Source organism: Serinus canaria, chromosome 5 (genome assembly GCF_022539315.1).
Source record: "Serinus canaria isolate serCan28SL12 chromosome 5, serCan2020, whole genome shotgun sequence".
NCBI classification, from domain to species: Eukaryota; Metazoa; Chordata; class Aves; order Passeriformes; family Fringillidae; genus Serinus; species Serinus canaria.
This window is the reverse complement of record NC_066319.1, coordinates 38154170-38177749: the sequence shown is the minus strand read 5'-3', so window position 1 is coordinate 38177749 and position 23580 is coordinate 38154170. Positions and strand designations below refer to the sequence as shown.

Here is a 23580-nt window from a genome sequence, read left to right as displayed (position 1 = left end):
TGAACACTGAACATGCAGAGGCCTGTCAGAAATGTGCCAACCTTTCAAGATTCAGTTCTGTACATGGGGACTGAGAGGGGCCTGCTGGTTTCCTGCAGGGAAATACAGACCACCAGTTATGTATCTGTCAGGCTGTTTTAAACAGCACGAAAACACAGATGTGCCTCCAGGGCTGTCATAAAGCAGTATATCCACTGCACTGCTTCTACCCAAATAATGCAACTGCTCCAATTCTATACTGTGTGCAGCTGAGGAAAGGAATCACATCATCTGAAATTTCACAAGCTAAAAAGCTCAGAGAAATAAAACAACACTGACTCCACATTAGCCCTATTTGTTCATTACAAGCAAATTAACTATCTTTCACTACAAGCATAATTGCTCCCTTAACCAGGCTTGCTCAGCAGTAAAAGCATAGGAACACAGAGTGTTTCTCAGGTGTGAACACATACCTTTTGACTCAATAACCATACAGTCTTGCCTGAACTTTGGTTTTTAATTTTTTTTTGTTAAGATTTAGCAACTAATCCAGAACATAGTGCCTTCATTGACTATGAATAGCAACCTCACCCTTTGTAAGCAAGAAGTGGAAGTTACAGAGAAGCAGCACACTTCAGGATGTGTCCAAAGAGGAGCAACAAAGTTGGGGAAGGGTCTAGAGCACAAATCTTATGAGGAACTGCTGAGGAACTGCTGAGGGAGTTCCTCATAAGATTTGATGCTTAGCCTGGAGGAAATGAGGCTGAGAGAAGACCTTAGTGCTCTCTCCAGCTACCTGAAAGGAGGATGTAGTCTGTCTCCTTCCAAGTAACAAGCAATAGGTCAAGGGAAAATGGTCTCAGGTTACATGAGAGAAGGTGTAGATTGGATATTTTGGATAAACCTTTCCTCACAGAAAGGTTTGGCAAGATTTAGAACAGGCTGTCAGGGAAATGGTGGAGTCACTATCCCAGGATGTATTTAAAAGATGGGTAGATGTGGTACTAGGGAATATTGTCTAGTGGTGGTCTTGGCAGCTCTGCATTAATGGTTGGAATTGATGGTCTTAAATGTCTGAGCATTTTCAGCACTTAGGCATTGACTGTGTGCTTTACAACATGCTTAACATGTGTGATATATAGCATGCCTTATGTGCAGTTGCTTATTATGATTACTAGGTTAGCAATTTTGGAAAATTAATCCAGATGCTTCCCTGAAACTTACTGCAATATCAAAGAATTATGAAAACCAGCACATTTCAAAATAACAAGCTACACATTCAGAAATTATCTTGGACTACCAGAGAATAACAAGATATTCTGAGGTGGGCCAAAACTCAATGAGAACCAGAGATGGCTCAGTGAAATAAATCTGTTGAGAATGTCCAAAATTTAAATGTAAGCTAAAGGCTCAAGAGTTTGATTTTTTTTTTGGTTGTTGCCAACTTTTAAGGTAAATTTGGATACAGCTGGAGGGGAACCTCACTATGAAAGCAGCCTATGCTATTTATAGTAAGTTTTCTCTCTAATGCAAGACAGTGAATGTTTGCCAAAAGAATTGTACATCCATGAGGGTTTTTGAAATATGAAAGATACTTTTAAACTATGAAGAGAATTATAATTTTTGCCTAATATTTAGTAACCTTCAGATACTGTAATTCCACTTCAGATCCTGGAAAAACATTCCGGAGACAAATATTAGTCTACCACTGGATAGTGAAGAGGAGGAACAAAATTACATTTCAAGGGGAAACTGTTTTAATTAGAGTTACCTTGTACACCTGCACAGCAGTCACCTTCAGTACATTGTGCGAAGTGTTACACCCCACAACTCTGTTTATTCTTGCTACCATCAAATTCTGAGTCCATAAAGCAAGAAGCTCAAAATTGCTCCCAGGCATACTTAGATCATCCTCCATTTATGCTGCTGTAGTGCAGAAAACTAACTTAAACACCCTTAACTGGTTGACTGTACATGCCACAATAACAGTCCCTGGAAACACCAGGGCACCCTAATCCATAAACTTTGTGACAAAGGAATCCTTCATGCATGCTTCATTCTTTTACATTTCAGGATACATGAACCAACAGGTGGACAGGGTACATTACTGCCCTTTCACATGGTATTGACTCAAGAATGGCCTCACTATGATCCTGAAAGAAATCCAATTGTATCAAAAAAAGAAGGTGAATCTATTCTCAGAGGTAGCTGCATTTCTGTATCTGTACTTCTGCAGTCTAATCAATTTTCAGCATTTGGAAAGAAAGCCTGATTACATGGAAGCAGACCTCAGTGATCTCATCGCCAGCCCAGCACATGAAAGCTGCAGAGCTACTGCCTGTGCAGAGTCTTACCAAGCACTACAGTAGAACCAAGCACTATAGTTAAACCACTCAGCATGCAAAATAATTTACCCTGAATCCTACCTGAGAAATCAAAGATCAGATTCTCACTCACCCCGTAGCACAGGCCCTTCCTTGGCTGAAGCAGAACAAGCCACAAGTTTATAAAAAACTTATGATTCTGGAAGAAAACAAAAGACCATTTGTAACACCAGCACTTATCTAGAAAAGCTGTTCAGTGACACTAGTTCCTCATCCTATAGATGTAGAGTCACTACTTACTGCCACAACTCTCTGACATAATCTAACTCCAGTAACAGTGCAAATTCCTGACCTCAGTGACACTGGTACTTTGACAGAAGCCCAAAAAAGCTGGACTCTGTAAAAAGCAGCAAGTGTAGAACTCCTTGCTGCCAAATAAAGTCATGTGATAAAGACATGTTCTGGAAGCCATCACTTGTGAAAAATGTTCAGCTTGTTGCAATACTTGTCAGGTCTAATAACACTTTTTTGTGAAGTGGATGCCATGTCAAGGACTCTGGTTTTTATTGTCCTAGGATCCAAAAGTTCCAATACACTCCACATGGAAAAACTTATCACTGAACCCTGCAGCTTATTTATTAAATATGTGTGATAAGGTGAATGGCAGCCATTTCAGTTCACTACATGTTCTACATGTTCCAAATTCCAACTTGAAATTCAGTTACTGAGAGGGTGTCTTCTTTAGTTCAAGCTGACCCAAATGCTCAGCTGAGGTACCCAACATGGAGTCACTTCTCTGAGAACTTAGAATCCATTTTATTGTCCTTTCCGGTCTGAACAACAGTTACATTTCCTTCTCTTGAAGACATACCAAAGATTTGATTCTGGAAAAAATAAGCCTTCCTGATAGGAAGTAATTTATTACCAAAATGTACTATTAAATCATGGGCTCCATCCTCTACGTGGCATTTGGATCCACCAACTACATCTCCAGCACATGCAAGACTCTTTGAATAGGGCCAATCTAACTTCACAGTGTTACAGTGAAAACAGATCCATTCTCACTCAGAAACCTCAAGTAAGTTTTGCATTAATCTCTACTTAGCAAAGAATTTGCCTACAGATAATATATGGGAGGATGGTGAGAGCATTGATATCTATTCCCTCCTTTGAAATCCCAAAACTACCCTAAGATCGAACATAACAATGCAAATAAAGAATGTGTAGTAGAAAAGATGGTGCCTACCAGTATCATTTTATTCACTTCGTATTTTCTGCAGTAGCAATGTGTTTTGCAAGTGAAGGGGTTTCCTTTTACTGACCTTGGCATTCATCAGGACCATACTGTGATTTATATCGAGAATTCCAGGCCTTTATCTGATCTTATAAATAAATGTAAAATACATAAAACAATTATCCTAGTGTAAAATTGAATTTTATCTCTCTGTAATCAGCTTTTGTCTATGATACATATTTCTATGTTTGAATACAATTCAAAATTAATAATAGGTATAATTTATTTTCTGACTTTTCATTATCTTGACATTTTAACAATCTTTTTTTTTATATACTCAGGCTTTAGTTTTATCTAGGGCTTCAACCCCACAGTTCCTTTTTAGACATGTACAATGTGTCTTTCAGAATATCCATTCAAGGAATAAGCCTGCTAAAAGAACACATTGGCCATTTAACAGACCAAGAAAAATTATTTAAAAGAGCAGGGATCTATAACAAAGAAAACCACCAGATTAAGAGAGAAAATTTAGCACTGCATGTGAATGACAGGAAGAAACATGTATTAGAAGAAATCCCAAGTTACAGTGAAGAATTAGAAGTAAAAAGTAGAGTTCTGAAATTGGTGATTCTGGAAAATTATTAAAAGACAGCTTAGATGTAATTTTTTAATAGCTAAAAGAGACAACCAAGGAAGTCTTCTTCCTATTAAAGGGCAGTCACAACTTTATATTGAGTGCCATAGTATTAGCAATTTAATATAGAGATTAGTCTTATCTGGACATGAGGCTTTCAGTACTTTACAAGTAATTTTTTGGCCTTAAATGTAATTTATACAAATGCACTAATCTAATAGTTTACTTTCTTTTCTTAATTCAATTATTTAACTTCAACTAACCATCCACGATGTTTTACTACCTCAAACATACACATGTTGACTTCAAAGAACGTATGTCTCAAGTCAAATTCTCACCACCACGCAAGGTTTAAGTAGACTTCATGAGTGCTACAGTTTACACAGAAGACTTCATTTAAATCCAAAAGCTCAGAATTAGAGATGGTCAGACAGGAAATAAAAAAAAGAAAAAGATACAGACATACACAATACAGCATGAGAGAATATCCTAGAAGGACTGTAATGAATATATACAAAGAATGTCATGACTATATGGGCTGACAGCAGAAGTGTCACTTTCCATACAGGGCAAGAAGTCCACAGGCACTCTGCACAAAGCCAGACTGGCCACACCACAGCTGTTAGTGCAGCAGCAGTGGGATTCCTTCACGTCTGCAGCAAAGGAAGCTGCTCACTGGGCCTTTGTGATTAGGGGAGGAATGTGATAACCACGGTGGTCTAGACTGCTACAAGTAAAAACAACCCGCCCCAAAATGAGCGGTCCTTGGTCTGAAGTGGCTGTGGTCAGGATGAGGCATGTTTAGGAGGCAGTCCCTCGAATACCTTGTGATAAACACATGTGGAGAAAATAACACGAAAGAACAGTGTAGCTAACTGAATAAAAGGTTAAAGAAAATAAACAGTATTTTTGCAGCTTAGCATTTATTTGTGAACTGCTGGTGCAACTCTATGCTTGACAGAAAAGCTATGAGGCTTTTGGTAGCTTGACAAGACAATCTACAAGCTTGAATGAAATGTTCAGCTTAAGGAATTAGAATAAATCTGATGACTGATGTGCTACTGAACGTGACAGACTGTCATCTGTTTTAAACAGGATCTCTGTAGGATGTACTGAAAGCAAGATTTTCCCATTACCTTAAACATACTAAGACTTTTCCCAATGAATTCTGGCTAATCTATTAAGACAAAAGATCTCCTCAAACTCTTGGCATTTCAGTAAAATAATGAAATAGCCATTTGGTTTACTTGCATAATTAATTCGTGCTGACACTGTACTTCTGTGATTAATTTACAACCAGTCACAAATGTATACAATAAAAAAAATTACTCTAAATTCCTGAATTAACTATAAAACTATAAAATATGCACAATAAGAGATTAAAGCAGCTTATCTAAACACTATTTGTACACAGACTTTCACAGATTGTTTATCTGTTATCAAAGAGGATTTCATACAAAAATAGGTACAGGCATTCCTTAATAGCTCTTGAAAATCAAGAAAAAATTATCAAAAAACCTACAGTCAAATGGTATTACAACACATAGCTAGTGATATATTTTAAAAAAACCCAAAAAACTTTAGTTTTAATTTGGCCTAAAATCCTAAAAAAATTTAAACCATTAATTTAATGATATACAGAGACATACATATAAACAATGTAAAATAACATAAAAATCCTTGGAATGCAATTTATGCTATTTTAAAAACCACATAAACAAAAAAAATTGGCAAGATCTAGGCTGAAACAAGAATATCCTTCCTCTAAGTAAATAGTCCCTGTAGGAATTACTAAGGTGTTTTACCATCTCCTTATCCTAGAGATAATGACTCAAATCTGTCCTACAAACACAAAATATGGAAAAAAGGATTTTGTGACATCCACCTGGAATCTGTACCTTAGATACAGGGAATGGGCAAAACTGCTCACTGGTGGATAGAGCACAGTAACATCAGCTTGAACTACTCTGTATTTGCAAAGCTGAGCAGGGATGCCAGCACAACTGCTCAGCTCCAAAAGGAAGTAAGAATGTCATTCAACCTTCAGAAAAGGCTGTGTCAGAAGTGCATATAATTTACAATATATTAGCTATCAGGTGAATTTCCCTCTCAGTTGATTAATTGGTTTTCAACTATAATTTCATATAACACATTTCTAAGAAGGAATAGTCCATATTGTTTAGCTCATTAATGTAAGTATGAGACTGATTTACCTTGCTAGTTCTCTTTACTACTTTACCAGAACACCACAATTACTGATAACTGGCCCAGCAGAAAAACTGTTTCTAGGCACGAGCCAGATTGCAAGTATAATACCACCTGTATTTTACTGACAGAATAGAGTTAAGATTTTGAAAGATGCTTTGCCATTACAGCTTGTGAACTTGTAAATAAACAAACAAATAAATAGCTAAACTCAGAATACTAAAGCTTTGTCCACTCCTGCTGCCAAGATACAAATTTAGATCATAAAAAAAGTTCAAGGACCTCAGTCAAAACAGTTTTGCTTATAAGACTACAGCTACATCTCCCTTCGTCCCCCATGTGCACACAGAAACCACTGAGACCTCAGAAGACCAAGAGATGTTTTCCAAACAGCTGTTTACAGCTCATCAATACAGAAGATCACAAGCCTCTGCAGAAGCTGATGTTTTGTTCTGTGTTTGGCAGGAGTCCTTTACATGCCTCAATTATACCATAATCTCCTTCCCCACATAATGTAACCCGTTAACAAAAACCACTGTGACAGGGATAAAATGTCATGCTAGAGGCAACTATCAGTAGGTCTTTGAGGTACTCTATACAGTCAGCAGAAAAATGTATTATGCTTATATCAGAATTACAAATTAATCTGTGTCAGTTACCACCTGTGATCTTTTGGATTGAGAGAGAACCAGAGCCTAGGAGCTCTGATTCTTCCCAAAGCTTTTCACAATTGCTAGCTCTACATTTCTATCATCTTCCCTGGGTCAAAACATCAGTCCTCACTACAACCTTTGCTATTCAACATGTGCTGTACTTCCCTGCTGAATGCTTCAGGCAGTATACAAAGTCTCTCAAAGGACTCAGGTGCTGATACATAAGGAATGCTGAACACACAGAGGTGGTCTCCACTTTTTTCAGAGCAACTGCCAAATTCAACTGATGCATCAAGCACAGAAAAACATTGGTTATCAGTCATCTTTTCATGATGCTCTCCATGCACTGGCAGGTGTAAAACTTGGTGTTTCTGTATTTTGTTTTTTAAAAACATTAAAAGGCCAAGTTTAATGAAGGCTTGTCTTATTTCCCTCACCTTTCAATGACCAGTATATCCACTCTGTTGATTTTACTACTCATTTTATGCATCATACTAGATTATTAAGCTCTTCTTTTGCTTCTAAGGGCAAACATTCATTGGAATGAAATTTTCTGAACATTTTGTCTTTGCAGCTCTACCCCATATTTCACTGAAAGCTTTACTGTCAAACTTCTGAAAAAAACTCCCTCCTTGGCAAAGAAAACATCCTTTTAACAAGAACATGAGCTAAATTTCACAATCATGCCCTTGAGAGGCAGGGAAAGCTTATTTTCATAAACACTCAAGTCAAATACTTATATTCTGCTACAGCTTCCTATTTGTGCTAATATTACTGCCTCTGGTACTAACTAAATCAAAAGTCAAAGAACACAAAAACATGATGGTTCAAAACAAAAGGGCATGATCATTCTTGAACAAAAGAATGGTGGCTTAAGACATCACTAATGCCAAATATATATGTTGCAACTTCATTCATATGTGAGAAGTCACTGCTGTATAGAAGTAAAATTTTTTCTAAATTATTACTAAAATTTAAAAATTTGAGACTTAAGTAAATTGTATTTATATATATTTAGAAATTCCTCCCTTACAAATTTAAGCTGTATATCCATCTGACTATCATCAATGCTACTACAAATTTGTTTTTCCTAACACATTTTAGAAAAGAGTATTTTTACTATTGAAAAGATATGTTACTACTTGTACTGACTCTGGTTTGGAGGTCATTAACTTTCTTTGTAACTGCACACATGGTACTTTGGCGTTTTGGGGTTATGGCTAAAACAGTGCTGATAACATACCAGTAATCTGATTATTGTCTACACTGCTTCCACAGCATCAAGGCTTTTGTTTCACACCAACTCTGTCCCTCCAGAGAGTAGCTCAGGCATGGGCAAGAAGTTGTGAGGGGACAGAGCTGACCCAAACCAGGCAAAAGGATATTCCACACCACTTAATGTTATGCTTAGCAATGGAAACTGGGAAAAGCAAAGAAAGGGGGTAAGCAGCTTTTCCTCCAAAGCAGCAGCTCTCTGAGACTGGCTGGACCATGGGGCGCTGCAGGTGAGAGGTGGCAAGTGACTCCATTTGCATAAATTTTTGTTGGTTTTAGTTTTGTTTGGTTGGTTTGTTCTTCTTTTCCCTTTGCTTATTAAACTGTTGCTGTCTTGGAACATGAGTTTTCTTCCACTCAGAGAGACCAGAACACCTCCTCAGCCTGCTGGGGAGAACAGCAAGCGAGCAGCTGTGCTGGTGTTTAGCTGCTGGCTGGGGTCAACCCCACACACAACTGTTTATTTTTTCCCTTTAAAGCACAAGGATGTTTATAGCTGTGATTTATGTCTGATTTTTTAAAAATGCACTGAAACAATAACAAATTGGAATACTGTCCAAAGCTTCCTCTCCAGACTGCAACAAATAATTGTGTTTGAATGACAGAAGTGCTGTAATACTTTGCTACCATGAACCACAATGTAGTTTGTGTTGGAAGGGATCTTGAAGATCACCTATTCCAACCCCCTGCCATGGCCAGGGAAACCTACCACTAGATCAGGTTGCTCAAAGCCCCATCCAACTATGTGCCATGTGAAAGAAAATCCACAACTTCACTTTTGCAAACCATAAGCAAAAGCAACTACTAACCATTACAACAAATAAAGCAAACAAAATTATACAATTCCAGCAGCATTCTAACTGAATATTTTATTTCTGAAAAATGCTTTCACAACCTCACATTTATGTCCATTCCCTAACATCTGAATTCCAGTTTAACACACATAATGAACAGCAGGTAGAAACACATTTCCAAAGATTATTTCAGATTGCAACTTAGCCCAGTATTCATATAGTCATCAGACAAATCTTCAGGCTTTAAGAATGACTTAATTTTTCTTTTGAGATTTAAGGTACAGTATAGTTACTGTGCAGAAATATTAGTCAGAGCAAAAACACCAGGGACCCACACCCTCCCCATTGTTTTGAAATGTAAACATTAAGACACTTGGAATTTCAGATTAAAAATGCAGGGCATATGTTATAGAAATGGCGTACCTGTTACAATCACAGAATACTACTAATCTCTCAGATACTTCAAGCATAGACTTATTGGAAGAAACCCAGTAAAAACTGCCACAAGAACAATTTATGTTATAATTATCCCTCAAAAATTTTCCTCCTTTCTCTCTTTAAAATTAAGAACTGCATTTCAAACTTTCAAATAAAATTAACGTCTTGCTGTTTAAGAACTGTTCTCACACTGGAGTAACTTGGCTATATACAAAAGTGCATCAGGTAAACTGATTTCTAAATGAAGTTGCAAATAACTTGGATATTTTTCACAGTTCTACAAGTGGCCGACACAAATGTCAACAAACCCAGCCCACTATATCATTTAGTTGAGCCACGTAACACAGTTCTGGGCTGTGGGTGTGGACACAGAGTGCAAAAGAGGCAACATGCAAGATTAGCTATTGCTGATTTTGAATTTCTGAACTGCTCTATTCAACAATTTTCTATACTTAAAAATATGTTTTTTTAAAAAATCAGCAGTTAGCATATATGAAAAACAAAAATACAAAACGAAATCCCAAAACTTGTATTTTAATCTGCTTTGTAAGTTTCTTAAGAGCTTCGCATAGGACCTGTTTTCGATGGTTTCAACCAAGATTTGCCTAAGGACATGCAGTTGGCTCAGAAGTTGACAGAACAAACGTGGCAAGCCACATGGGCTCTCGTCCTTGCAGCATTCTGGGACAGATCAGGGCATTGCACCCGATCGGCTGCCCGTCATGAACGGCACAAAGCTGTCCCTAAGCATCTGAGCACACAGTCACTGCCTTGACTCGCACAGCTAACGGTAGACATTTAATTTTAAACCCATATCCATTTCTATGAATAAAACATATCACAGATACATGCGCCAGAAGCCGCTCCCGCCTGGCGCTCAGGTCAGAGGCTGCAGGCTCGCTCACCAGCCTGCTCAAAGCTGGCTGCTGGCACAGGGCTCCATCTACCGGCGTGCGATCCTGCACACCCATGGGAACAGCTGGTGGGGGGAAAATGAATCAAAATCTCAACAGCTACTTCACATCTCTGTTTGCTAATGAGAGATTCTGAAGACATTACGTGGGACTGTTCAGAAAACAATACTGATTCAGAAGAAAATAATCAACCAACTACATTCACTCCCATGCTGGGCTGAAACGGTACATGTATGAAATCTTGTTGTGCATGTATGAAATCTTTTGTTATCCTTTAATATTTGTAAATTAGGTCTCAAAAAAGGTTATAAAGAAGCACCATTTTTCTACAAGATGCAGCATATGAATACACACTCCCAATCCAGATGTGAAGCTTTATTGTTCCTTCTTAATGCAAGCAAATAAGCAAACACGGGTAACTCAAAAACTACTGAAAACTGTATCACAATTTAAGGTATTAGAGGTGGTCTTTTTCATTAAAAAAGGAAACTCCTCAAACATGCAAAAACAAAGTTTCAGAAGGCGACTTCTGTCCCTGTTCAAGGATATTTCTACTCAGTGGGAGCTGAAGCTATATTATGTCTAACTTTAAAGATTAATTTGACTACTGCTGTCACACGCAGCATTTCTCAAATTGAGCCATTTAAATCTTGCCTTAATAACCCCACCGTGACTTCAATTCACATCTGGGAGTGAAAAAGAGCAGTATCTTTCCCTCCCCAGGGCCCTTTATGCCCGTCAGCCAAGGTTATCAAGCTCTGGCTGCAGAAGAGCAGAAAGAAGGAGAAGCAGTGCTACGCCTTCTGTGCAGCACTTCAGTAGGCGCCTGAGCTTGCCAAGGGCCAAGAGCTGGCTGAGCAGCCAGCCCAATTCTGCTCTCCAAGGCATGTCTAGCAAGATCATCAGCTAACTTAGAACCTGGTGCAAGCAAAGAGACAATGCAGGAAATGGGCAGTGAGTTCCACCACTCCACCCCAATTCTTTTCTTGAAAACATCCTGCCTCACACTCAACACCACGTGTAAGACAGCTGAGCAGGGTAAGGGAATCCTTGAAAAACCCACATCCCTCACACAGTACCTAAACACAGGAAAAGATGTGACTGATTTAGTCAGGAGCACCTGAAAACAACCAATAGGTTGAACAGCAAGAAGGCAAGAATGGAGCACAGAGCAGTATAACTGAGGCTCTATGTATTATCCTATAAGACAAGGAGAATTGGTGAACAAGGGCCCCAGGGAATTCACACAGCTCCTCCTGCAGCTCAGTTTTTTTCAACATAGCTTGTTCCCCACAAATGACAGTTGAAGGGACTAATGGAAAAGAAAATCTCCTGCAATGAACTTTACATAGCACCACAAAATGAGAACAGAATGCTGTCTCTTTTATTGTTTTAAATTTTAACTTGAAGGGAAAGCAAATTTTAAAGCACGAAAGTGGCTTTTCCACTTGCTAAATTTAAATTTTAATCAAAATGCACTTTAAAATAAAACTGAGCAGAACTATGGGTTTGCTGATGTCTCTTTAAGGAACAATGACATCAATGCAGACTACACTTGAGAAGGATATAGGTGTGGAACTACATCCTTTTCCATCATACAGCCAAGTGCAAAGGGAAAAGTTAAACTTCAAGATTCCTGTGGTTTAATGAAAATAAATACCATTACAAACAGATCCAAGAACACAGACGCATTAAATACTGTTTGTTTTTCTTCAGATATAGATCATGGGAATGGAGATATTTAACTACTTCAAGACTAATTTTTATTTCCTTTTAATCTAGTTACAGTCAGCAATCTCCTGGTATCATGACAACTAGCAGAAGCAAAAAAAAAAAAAAAGAAAATAAAAAAGTGGAAAAAAGTGAACCAGTGCCCGTAAAAACAGTTCTAAATCAGTATCTAAGTATTTGATTGGTCTGCTTTGATTACACTAAGCAACTGAATGTCTATCATAGTTCCTGTATCACTCATCTAGTAGTATTTGTAAAAAAGAAAATGAAAATAAAAATAAGGACCCATTTCTGTCGCTCTACAAGAAAAGCTACAAAAATTTCAATAAATCTTAAAATTGTGGTGGGTGTTTCACAGTGCCAATTTCCTCATTACAAGGAAGGTACCAAGCAGCAAACTGATCACACAGAGCTTATGTCAAATCTCAGACAAGGAAAACCACATCCTAATGCTCTGCCATAAGAGCAAATGGAAAAACGGCCTGTGCACACACAAGAGGCACACTACAGAAATACATGATGAACAACACTGCTTTGTTTCTCATGCTTGTATCTAAAAATTTACATAGCCAATTTAACATATTCCCACCCCCTAATCACTTAGTGCCTACAATTCCTATAGAACCTGAAATTTTACTTACTTGAATGCGAATCACAAGAACACATTGAGAAGCAGCATCTTAAAGCAAGTCCAACTGCAGATCACAGAAATTTTGAGTTAAGAACACTACTTAAGGAAAGTAAGTTGTGACTTTCTAAAAGTAATATTAATAACTTTATTCAACTATTCTATGGATATGAATTATTTTATTATATCAATACCACTAATGATGGGATGGGATAATTTAGGCAACTACAACAAGCATAAATTACAGTATCTTACACAACAGTGTGTTAATATGTATCTTCACATTTTTGCCATATAATCTCTCTCAAACAGCACTAACTTTCGAAAAGAAGTATATAATTATATATTGTACCATTACTGAGAGAAATAAATGCTTAAAAAAATAATACACTCATTTCTGCATAATTTCTTTCAATAATTTTGAAGATACCACTGGAATGTCTTAGCTTTTCTAATTATGCTCAGTCAGCGCTCTCAGATCTCTTAACTGCACTCAGCTGCAAGCTGAGATACTATTTTTCTTGGTAACTAGGTTTATCTTTTTGTTAGTCAATTCCTAAAATGAAGTTAAATGTGTAACACGTAGGAAAAAACCATCAGAAACATAGTAAACATAATACAAACTGGTATTTTGTTTCCTATCAAATACAATAGGCAAGCAAGAAGAATGGTTCCACTTTCTCACCTGTTGAAACATCAGAATTAACAAGAAAAGGGGGTCAAAAATTCATTTGGAAACAGTGCAATGAAAGAAAGCTAAAGCAGAGTTGATTAACCCCAAAGGAAACAAGAGAAGACCATCTTAAAAAAAAAAAAAAAGAAAAATTATGTAATACAAAGTTTTAAACATATTTAACTTTTTGCGCTAAAAACTGAAACAACCAAAAATTGTATTTTAAATCGTGTAAATATTCTGGATAAAATAAATATTTTAATACTTTTCATTTCCATACACCTAAACTGCCTCAGAAAGCCCTATGCCCTTTTCACCAAGTAAATCTAAGCTCAGGATTATTCTTTTGTTAAACTGGCAACTAAGAACATTTTTGAATTCTAGTCCCACCCAGGACAATTCGTACACATGCCCACCCGTGAAGTAATTCTCCACCACTAAATACTCCATTTACAATTGGATGTTTTTATTTATAAGCTAAAGTACAAGTGAACTTGTAAATTGGCTTAAATAAATTACTACTGTAAATTAAAAATGCAGTCTGTTTGCTTCAAGTGCAGCAGTTTTTGATCCCATGTTAAATTCTCTCACACTGGAGCATCATACAGCATTTTCAGAACAGTTTTGATTCAGATACAACCTTGCTCTCATTCCACAAATCCTGATGGTAACTGCAACCCTCTCCATTCAAAGACCTAATCAACAACCAAGCCTTTTAATCCTTCCTTGTCCTAATACTACATTACTGCACCAGATTAGATTTTTCTAATTTATTTCACACTTCACATTTAAATTAGTGCATAGCTAGTCAGAATATGACTATTTAAATGAATATATAACTTAAAGATCAAATTCTGCCTTCAACAGATTTACATAAAAGGACAGAAAGGATAACATTTGTCTACCAGCATGTTACGTGGAGCTCCTTAACTCAATTTATTACGGATTTCATGGTGCAAAAATTAATGCCCTCCAGGAGCTGAATTCATTACCAATTATTTCTTCCAAACCCACAGTGTAATCCTGTGCTTTTGTGACCAATGGGAGTTTTGCCATTCACTTAAAGGGAAGTTGGATCTGTTCCTGGGTTTGCTACTCTAGCAAGAGATACTGAACAAAATGATACCACAGCCACTGTCTTGACTTTTTTTCTATTACATAACAGACACTATGAACCAGTCTCATGTATTTTAGTCCATGCTAAAAGTAAAACAAACGTATTGATGATAACTTTAACTACACATGAAGTCAACAACAAGGATTATATGCCATTTTTCAGTGTGATTTTCCAGAATATATTTCAGACGCTATAATGGCAAAGAGCCTGTAAGTCACTCATGGACCCTACTCTGCCCTTCAACCCCTTCCCTACTCTAGAACGCACAAGGGGAATTCCTGCAAGTCATCTGGTGCTCATGTAGCACACCCAAGTCACAACACAGGTACAAACAGCCTCCCATCACCCACCTGACCCAATAAAATCCTTCTGCATGGCTACTAGAGAAAAACACAGGTAAACAAAACAAAAGCTAACAAACAAAAAAGAGAAGAAAATAAGCTGTACACATACTGTGGTGGCCAAGATGAAGTTGATCTTAGGCCACAGGTATCACAACTACAAGTTTCAAAGTAAAAAATGCATTCAGAATAATTAAATGAACCACTGAGTTTTAATTCCCCTGAAAAGCAGGAAATAAATATCACAATGCCTTTGGCAAGACTCAGCCAAGTGTAACGGTGCACAGTAAATACAATAAACTGTTCTCATGTTTAGATGTTCAATAAAATAGAGTAAACCCTTAAGCAACACATACTACATTATGATGGGAATCCACTGGCATTCAATCTACATGATCTTGTCTGTTACTTGTACTTAGTGTCTGTTTCACGTCATACAAAAAGTTTCAAGAAATTTTATTTCAGAGAACTGTAACCAACATGTGAACACTAAAAAAAAATAATTATTTGATCCATTAATACTATGAAAATCAAAGATAAATCCCTGCAATATCTCATGTTACGGTGGGCTGACTCTGACTGGAATCCATGTGCCCACCAAAGCTGCTCTCTCTCTCTCCTCAGCTCTACAGGGAAAAGAAAAATATAACAAAAGGCTCACTCACCAACTGATAAGTTGCCCATCATAGGCAAAACAGATTTGACTCAGGGAAATACTAAACTTTAAAACATCCTCCTCCCACTTCTTCTTGGGCTTAACTTTATTCCCAGTTTTCTCTACCTCCTCCCCATTGCAGAGGGAACGAAACAGGGTTTACAGTCAGTTCATCACACACTGCCTCTGCTGCTCCTTCCTTCAAGGGGAGAGAACTACTCACACTCTTCATTTGCTTCAGCGTAGGGGTCCCTCCCACAGGAGAAAGTCCTCCATAAACTTCAACATGATTGCTTCCCATGGACAAATTATCCCCAGCTGCTCCAGCATGAGTCCCTTCCACGTGGTTCAATCTTTCATGAACAAGCTCCTCCAGCATGGGTCCCCCATGGCTTCAAGCTGCCAGCAAACCTGCACTATCATCAGCCTGCCAGGAGCCTGGTACAGCACAGATTTCTCATGGGGTCACAGCCTCCTTTGGCCACAGACTCCAGTGGGGAATCTTCTCTGAGCTGCAGGGGCATCACCATGGTGTGCACATCAGGCTGCAGGGGAATCTCTTCTCTGGTGGCTGGAGCACCTTCTCCTTCATCACCAACCTTGGTGTCTGCAGAGTTTTTTCTCTCATGCTTTCTAACTCCCCTCTCCAGCTGCAAGTGAGATTTCCCAGTCCTCCCCCCCTTTCTTAACTCTGTTATCGCAGAGGCGCTGCCACTGCTACTGACAGGGTTGGCCTTGGCCAGCAGTGGATTCATCTTGAAGCTGGCTGGTATTGACGCTGTCAGACATGAGGGAAGCTTCTAGCAGCTTCTCACAGGAGACTCTCTGTAGCTCCCCTGCTAAAGAGCCCTGCCACATAAAGCCAATACACATATAACCTATTTTCAAAATTCTAATATATAAAATTCTTTACTATATCAAAGGCCACCACTCCGCAGAAACTGTCAGTTTGCATTTTAACTTGTGCATAAAGGACAAAGGTCCACATCAAGAATCATCACGGAAAACAGAAGCCTGTTGTTATGAAGCAAGCAGGGAGCTTCCTCACAAAACTAGCAGGGAGCATGCCAAGCATCCTGTCACTTAAAAAATTGGTGGCTGAAAGCAGCAGAGAATCATCTTAACAACTGAGCATTCACACTGGTTCCTTCCACAGCTGTATCTGTTCTGCAAATAAGGATTCAATACTCCAGCTCTCTTACTCCTTCAAAACCATCTTCCTTTCAAAGGAAAAGGAAAAAGGCAGCAGTCATACTTACAGGAATATCTGTCAGTTGCAACATTAGCTTGTAGGTAAATCTGTCAATAGTCGTCAGCCCAGAAGGGTGGTTTGTTTGTTTCAAAGGTAAGTTTCAAAACACCAATTGCCCACATAGGATAACAGAATCACATTCTCATAAAGTGAGAATCACTTCATGAGAATGCACTTCTGCATTGATTTGGGTGATCTGCATGGAAGTGAGCATCAAGTCAGATCACCAATTCATAGCTTAAAACCATTGCACTATGGCATTTCACTGCCATCAAAATGCAGCATCTGTCCTGCCCTATGTTTGGCAGACAAAAAAGTAGGTAGCATAAAGATCCACTAGCATATCTCTCAAGTTTGCAACTAATTTTACACAAATCTGTGATCTATAGGCAGGATGCTCTTCCCCTTCACCCTCAGCTCACATGTATCGTGCATCTTCTTGCTTTAAATTTTAATGAATAATTTGTTGATTCTTTCCCCAGAGAACTATCAAACATGTATTTTCTCTTCTCCCCTAACACCTTCTAGCAAGATCCAAAAACTCCCTTATTTTTGGGCTAACCTAGGCACTCTCTGAAACTAAAACCCCCACAAACTGCAAAAAGCAACATGTGGGTCATGTGGCATCAGCACCACACTATTTCTGCCAGTAATACAATGAATGTGTCGGATTTGTCTTGCTTCAAGAGAAATACTAAACCTGAAACAAAACCCTGTTTTGCTTCTTACTGGTCAGGGAAAGAGTTTAACACTATTAGAATGCATTTCTAATTTAGCAGCATCTAGAATGACTTCTAATAAGCAGGGAGATAGATTGCCAGAATGTGAAGAAAAGTAGCATTTTCTTATCCCAAACAGGCAAACTAATAACTAAAATGGAAATTCAGTAAACCCAGAAACAAAGCAAGAAATATAATTAGTTAAAATGTGAAAACTGGGGAAGAGATTTTAAAAATATAATTTGTTACCCACTACTATTGGGCAGTAGCCCCCATCACAAACTGTAAGGAACTTGCAGTATCATTGCAAGGAAACCTGAAATACCTACAGAAACTAATAGCAGCAACTGTCCCTACCTTCTTAAATCCTATGTGTAATTTCACGTTCCAGTCCCTCCCTTCACTTTTCCTACTGCAACCAGAACTGCAGTAACTTCTTAGCTGGACAGGCAGGACAAGTTTTCCTGAAATCAGTGCTAATCCCTTTACCAGTGACAGGGCAGAGGAGCTCATAGCTATCAAATTGATGGCACCTCACTGGTGTACATAGCTCTGTCTCACACAGCTGAAGAACCTTGTCATGAATGACAGCATTCTGGGTACTAAACAGCAAAATAAAACAGAACTACCACATAAGCAGCATGTTTAACTGACATGACCTTTTTAACTCTTGTTAAATCTCACGGTTTATGTTAAAGCTCATGGGATTTATAAGCTAGTGCCATAACATATTTAAATTAAAAAAATAATCTAAAACAAGTGGTTTCAAGTTAAACCAGAGTTGTACATTTCCAGCAGAACTGGTCACATACGGACGCTCAAGGACAGGTACAAGAACAAGGCAAGCACATCATTGCACTTCCCTAAACCGCACAGATCCTAGAACTGCCAAGATTTGCAGCGCTAAGATCTTCTGAGCTAGAAAGCACATTGCTGTGGTTAACCGATTTTTCTTCCACATCTAAAGCACTGCAATTTAAGAGCGTTCTAATGGGAGGTAGAACTTGCTGGAATATTCAAAAGCCACTGTGGTTGCAGGACACTCTGAATTCCCAAACTTGGGCCGAACAAACTCTTACGGCAGCCCAGCTCCAATCACCTCAATGCCCTGAAGTTGTACCTAGACCCAGCTGTAGTTTTTCCACAGACAAACATCAAACATTGGGGGTGGGTTGTCTCAGGTAAAATAGTCCTCTGGGTACATTTACTGAGTGTTTTTCTCCCAAACTCTTCACACTGAGAAACCACAGCCTTTTTCTTCAGAAGAAATAGACCCTCACTTCATCATCATCAAGAATTCTGATTAGCAGGAATTACAACAGGTGCTGAGCTATGCAGCTCATTGGGATTTCCTAAGAAGCTTTAAGTAATAAATATTAAAAAAAAGCACAAAGTTTATTTTGGCAAGTTCTTTAGGTGCAGTTTTTTCCTTTTTTTTTTTTTCTTTTATTTTTTAATGCATTACTACAAAGATGCTCACTTATCATCCACCGTTTATTCTCATCTGACAGTAAAGATCCAGCACCGAGCTCCTGAATTTGTTCGGGGCAGGTTTCATCTCGGACACTCCCGGCCCCCTTCTCAGCGCTGCCCCCCTCCCGGGAGGCAGCAGCCCGTCCGTCCCGTCCCGTCCCTTCCCTTCCCTTCCCGCAAAGCCGCAGCCTCTGGGACTCCAAACCGCGCATCCCCGCACGGCAAACTTGCTTCCCCCTATTTCCAGCTGCGGAGCGGGCGCTAAGTCGGGCAAGCCGGGTCGCCCGGCGGCCATGGCGAGGTAACATTAACCCAGCCAAGGGACTGCCACGGCACATGCAGCCGGTCAGTGGCGCAAGGGCCCGGCGTCGGTCCCGGGGCCGGAGGAGGCCGGGCAGGGCCGCTTGCCCGCGGGGAGGCGCTGGGGGCAGAACGGCCCGACCTAACGCCGCCTCGGCGGGACGCGCCGCCGCCGCCGAGCCCCGCCGCAGAGGATGGGCCGAGTTCCAACCCGAGCACCGCGGGGCGGCCCCGACCCGGCCCCGCCGCCCCGTTACCTGCGCGCTCCGGCCCCGCCGCCGCCTCCGCAACAAAGCCGCGGGCGGACGGGGGGAGGGGCGCGCGCGCCCGCGGCCCTCGGGAGCGCGCGGCGGCGGGGCCGCGGGCCGGGGGCGGGGCGAGGCGGCGGGGCCGGGGCGCGGGGGTGGCGCCGCCCTGCGGGCTGGAGAGGCGGCGCGGCGGGGCCGGGCGGGAGCGGCGGGCGGGGCGCTGCTCCCGGGGTCTCTCCTGCCCGTCAGGCCCTCGCCCAGCCAGTTGTGGTTTCTTTCTCGACTGTTAACGCTGGCGGGCTGCCCAGGATGGACGGAATTTCCTATCGAGGGTCGCGGTAACCACAAATGGAGAGAGAGACCCTGCCAGGGATATCGAGGAGAAGAATGGAGTGGTGCTCATGGTTTCGGAAGAGGCCATATGGAAAGAGGATTAAGCCTAGAAATGCTTTAGGAAACCTGCACAGTGGGAAGGTTGCCCTTTGTGGGGGAGGAGGGAGGGGTTGATGGAAAATAAGGGAGATGTGCCAAAGAGGCTTCCAGTTGCGGAATTGAATTAGGGGGCATAGATTTGGAGTTTGACTACTGTGAAACAACCTTAATAGTTTCTAACAATGGCAGAGGTTGTTTGTTTTTTTTAAGGAACAGGTGTTATGCTACTGTGTGAACATCTATGTAACTTACATGCACTCTGATCGTTATTCTCTTTGATGCAGGGACACATGCAGAAAACAAATCTATCTGACCAGTTTCTGCACTCTGACGAACTCTGATCTCTCTTTGCTGCTGAAATACTGTAGCAAAGTCCACCTTAATACTAGATTTGCTATTTGTACCCAAGGGAACATTGCACACGGATACCTACATCTCTGGAACAAAAAAGTGGTGATGCTTTAGCATCTGCTTTTTGATGATAGGGAACACTGGAGACTTGATCATCCAGGAGTATTTATTGAGCAGCATTATCAAGGAGCCAAACCAAGGGAACTAAAGCAAATGCTAATGAAACATTGAAGTGAGATTTTAATTACTTAAAGGTCAGCACATTCAAGTTTTATTAATTTAAGGGAGTTATTCTGTATTCCCACAGCAATCCGCACTTAGTTCCTATACAGATCAAAAATTCATGTTATTGTTTATTTGCTGATGCATTCAAGTGATATAACTGAATACTATACCTGACTATTATTCCTTTTTGCAATTAGGGTCTTGGCGTTTTGACATTTTATTAACACTTCTCTGTATATTTCCTACGTTCCCATTCTTTTCAGAAGCAATAAACCCGTTGTTTTCCTCTAATCTTTGTTCTACGTTACAAAAAGCTACATTTCCTTTCAAGGCTCGAACCTCTAGTCAGTTAGCAACATTTGTGGCTAGACTATCACAAAACACTCGCAGGCACTCAGCAAACTAATGTATCAGAACACCCCTCCGAACTGTCTTGCCCATCAGTGGTGCTGCCTCTAAGACGAGCCCAAGCTGTCCCCCACGTTGTATTCGGGCATCTTCTGGAAAAGCAGGAATTGGCCTTGCCGAAAGCAGTGCTGGGGGGCTGTGGGCAATGGCGCCATGTCCCACCCCTTCCAGCCCGTGCCCTGTCACCGTTTTGTTTACTAAGATGGGCCCACAGGTCCGTGTAACACATGTCATAGCTGATCTCCAAGTTACAAAATACCCGTGTCCTTTGAACAGCAAAGAGATGGAACCAACCTTTAGACTAAAGGTTTTAAAAGGACAGTAGGCTTCAAAAAGACAGCCTGTAAGCCCAGCGGCACCACCGACCCAGAGCAGAGGATGTGCGGTGTTAGCTGGGTCCCATTACCTACTGGGGGAGTAGGATGTGCGCTGTGTAGCACCAGCCCCGAGGCGGGAGCGTACGGCCCGAGGCCGAGCAGGCGATCGGCTGCCGTCCCCCGCTGACCCGCTGACAGTGCCATAGCCTCGCTCCCCGCCCCAGCCCGGGCGATCGCAGCGCCGGCCGTCCCGGCTCTGCCCTAAGAGAGAGAGGCTGCCTCTTTCCGGCTAGAAGCGGTCGTCCGTAGCAGCGAGCCCGGGCCGTGCCCGGAGCCGCGCTCTGCCCGAGGCCGGCTGCCAAAGGCCGCCGCGGGGCCGCGCAGCCCGGCGCCCCCGCCCCCGGCGTTCGCGGCTCCCCCTCCCGCCCGCAGATAACCGCGGCCCCTCAGGCTCTTCCCCACCCGCCCAGCGCGGACTCGGCCCCGGCTCGCAGCCGCTCTCCAGGCGCCAGCTCCCTCTCGTCGCCGCCGCGACGCGGCAAAGGATGGCTCGGCAGCCCCGGGGCTTTCTGCAGGAGGCCTCTCACCAAGTCGTCGCCGGAGGCTCGGCGGGTGAGTGTGCGCGTTCCTCGTGGGCGGGAAGGGTCTGCCCGTCCCCCGCCGGCGCTCCGCCAACTTAAGGCGCAGGCGGCCGCGCCGCCTCCTCCTCTCCGCGCTGCTCGGGCGGCGGGGAACGAACGGGCTCAGCGGCGACTCCTCCCCCGCCGGGCTGCGCGGGCGGGCTCCGGAGGCGACCCAAGCCCGGGGGTCCCGGAGCAACTTCTCTAACGGTGCTCGGCCCGCCGCTGGGGCAGGGCGGTGAAGGGGCGCTCCCTGGCTCCGCGGTGTATCTGCGCCACACACGCCCTGCAGCCCCTCGGGCGATAAGAGTGGCGGGCGGACCCCTTCAACGGCAGCAGCCGCCGGTGTCCTGCAGCACAGCCGGCCCGAAGGGCTGGAGCCGCGCTCGGGGCAGTCCACCGCCGGGATCCGCCTCCAGCGCCTGGATACGGGACAGAAAACGTAGTTGCCCTGCTCAGACGCCTTCCCCGTCACACTCTTCGTCGCTGAGTTAACAGAGAAACCAATGCAGGGCTACGGTGGAAGTGCGTTTCTGTGGGGTTTTTGAAATACTTTTAGGAATGTCGACATTACTCATTCATTTGCTGTCTGTTTGTACCGCAAACTACAAACGTCAAAATCGTACAGGTCTGTTTAACAATGAGAGCGTTGCTGGTCAATTTCTTCAGGTTTCTTACCTAAATCCCTGTGAAACTGAAATATTTAAGTCAGCCTGCAGTGGAGGGGATTTTAACACAATATCCTGTTCTTTCAGTCTGCATATGTAAATCCTGTTAATATTTCAACGATGAAGTGTGTTTTTAAGTGTTCCCTAGAGTCTCTTCTGAGGTCTAAATGCTGTTTGACATATTATGTTTTACATGAAAGAGAAGAGCTATATGGTAGTATTGCAGTGTCTTATGTAATGCTTCAGTAATGTGCACAAGAAAAATTCTCCTGTGATTGAGACCTGTGTGGCCGTTACATTACATGTGAGCTGGTCTTCCATTCCCTCTAATTCCCCTTGCACCTCTAAATCCACTTCTATGCATTCCGGCCACCAACACACATTTAAGCAGTTTGTTTTCATCCTCGTGGCTCTGTATGCCCTTTGTTTTAAGCCTTCTCCTTTGACAGTGAGAGAAGTCATAGCAGAAGTGGAGAAGACACATGTCCCAGTGTATTGTATGACTGCTGTCCCAGCCCTTCCAGTGTATTGTATGACTGTTTATGTAGCTTTTCTGCAGCCTTTGAATTTCTAAAGGTTTTTTGGATTCTGCTTGGTACCACCCCCATCTTCCTATAGGAGAGAATGGAAAGTTTTAATGTGTCCTAGACTGTTGAAAGCCCTTCATACCTGAAGGGATACTGAGGTGTTTTTCCACCAGATGTTTTGCAAGATGACAGATTTATCTGCCCATAGCAGTTGGTCTGTGACTTAGTGATTCAGATTGATCTAATGCACTGTGTTACCATCCTCTGGCAGGAGCCTGTTTTTGTTACAGGTTCTCTTTGTAGAAGAAATTGCCTAACACAATAGAAAGAAAATTGTCATTTAGATAAATAAAAAATATTTGGTAATCTGGTAGGCATCAGTATTAGGGTGAGAGAATTTTCAAGGAGACTATTGATCTGCATGCAACACTTCTTAGAAAAAGTA

General features: G+C 41.5%; 2 protein-coding genes across 10 annotated transcripts in view; one reads left to right on the top strand and one right to left on the bottom strand.

Annotated features, from left to right (window-relative positions):
- MIPOL1 (mirror-image polydactyly 1) overlaps positions 1-22055 on the bottom strand; it is a 182934-nt gene extending 160879 nt beyond the window's left edge. For 2 of the 8 annotated variants that reach the window (XM_050975878.1, XM_050975876.1), the window contains exons 1-2: positions 21908-22046; positions 12823-12876 (exon numbers count right to left, since the gene is read on the bottom strand). The gene's annotated coding sequence lies outside the window, so the exon portion shown is untranslated. Of the gene's footprint in view, positions 1-2405; positions 2503-12822; positions 12877-19596; positions 19637-21907 lie in introns of those variants that run through there. The other 6 variants (XM_050975880.1, XM_050975875.1, XM_030240687.2 and 3 more) reach the window with 5 other exon arrangements.
- Positions 21731-23580, top strand: part of SLC25A21 (solute carrier family 25 member 21) — a 234730-nt gene continuing 232880 nt past the window's right edge. The window contains exon 1 of one of the 2 annotated variants that reach the window (XM_030240551.2): positions 21731-21932. In XM_030240551.2, the coding sequence (XP_030096411.1) occupies positions 21866-21932 (67 nt within the window). In that variant the 5' untranslated portion in view covers positions 21731-21865. The remainder of the gene's footprint in view (positions 21933-23580) is intronic. The other variant, XM_050975884.1, reaches the window with a different exon arrangement.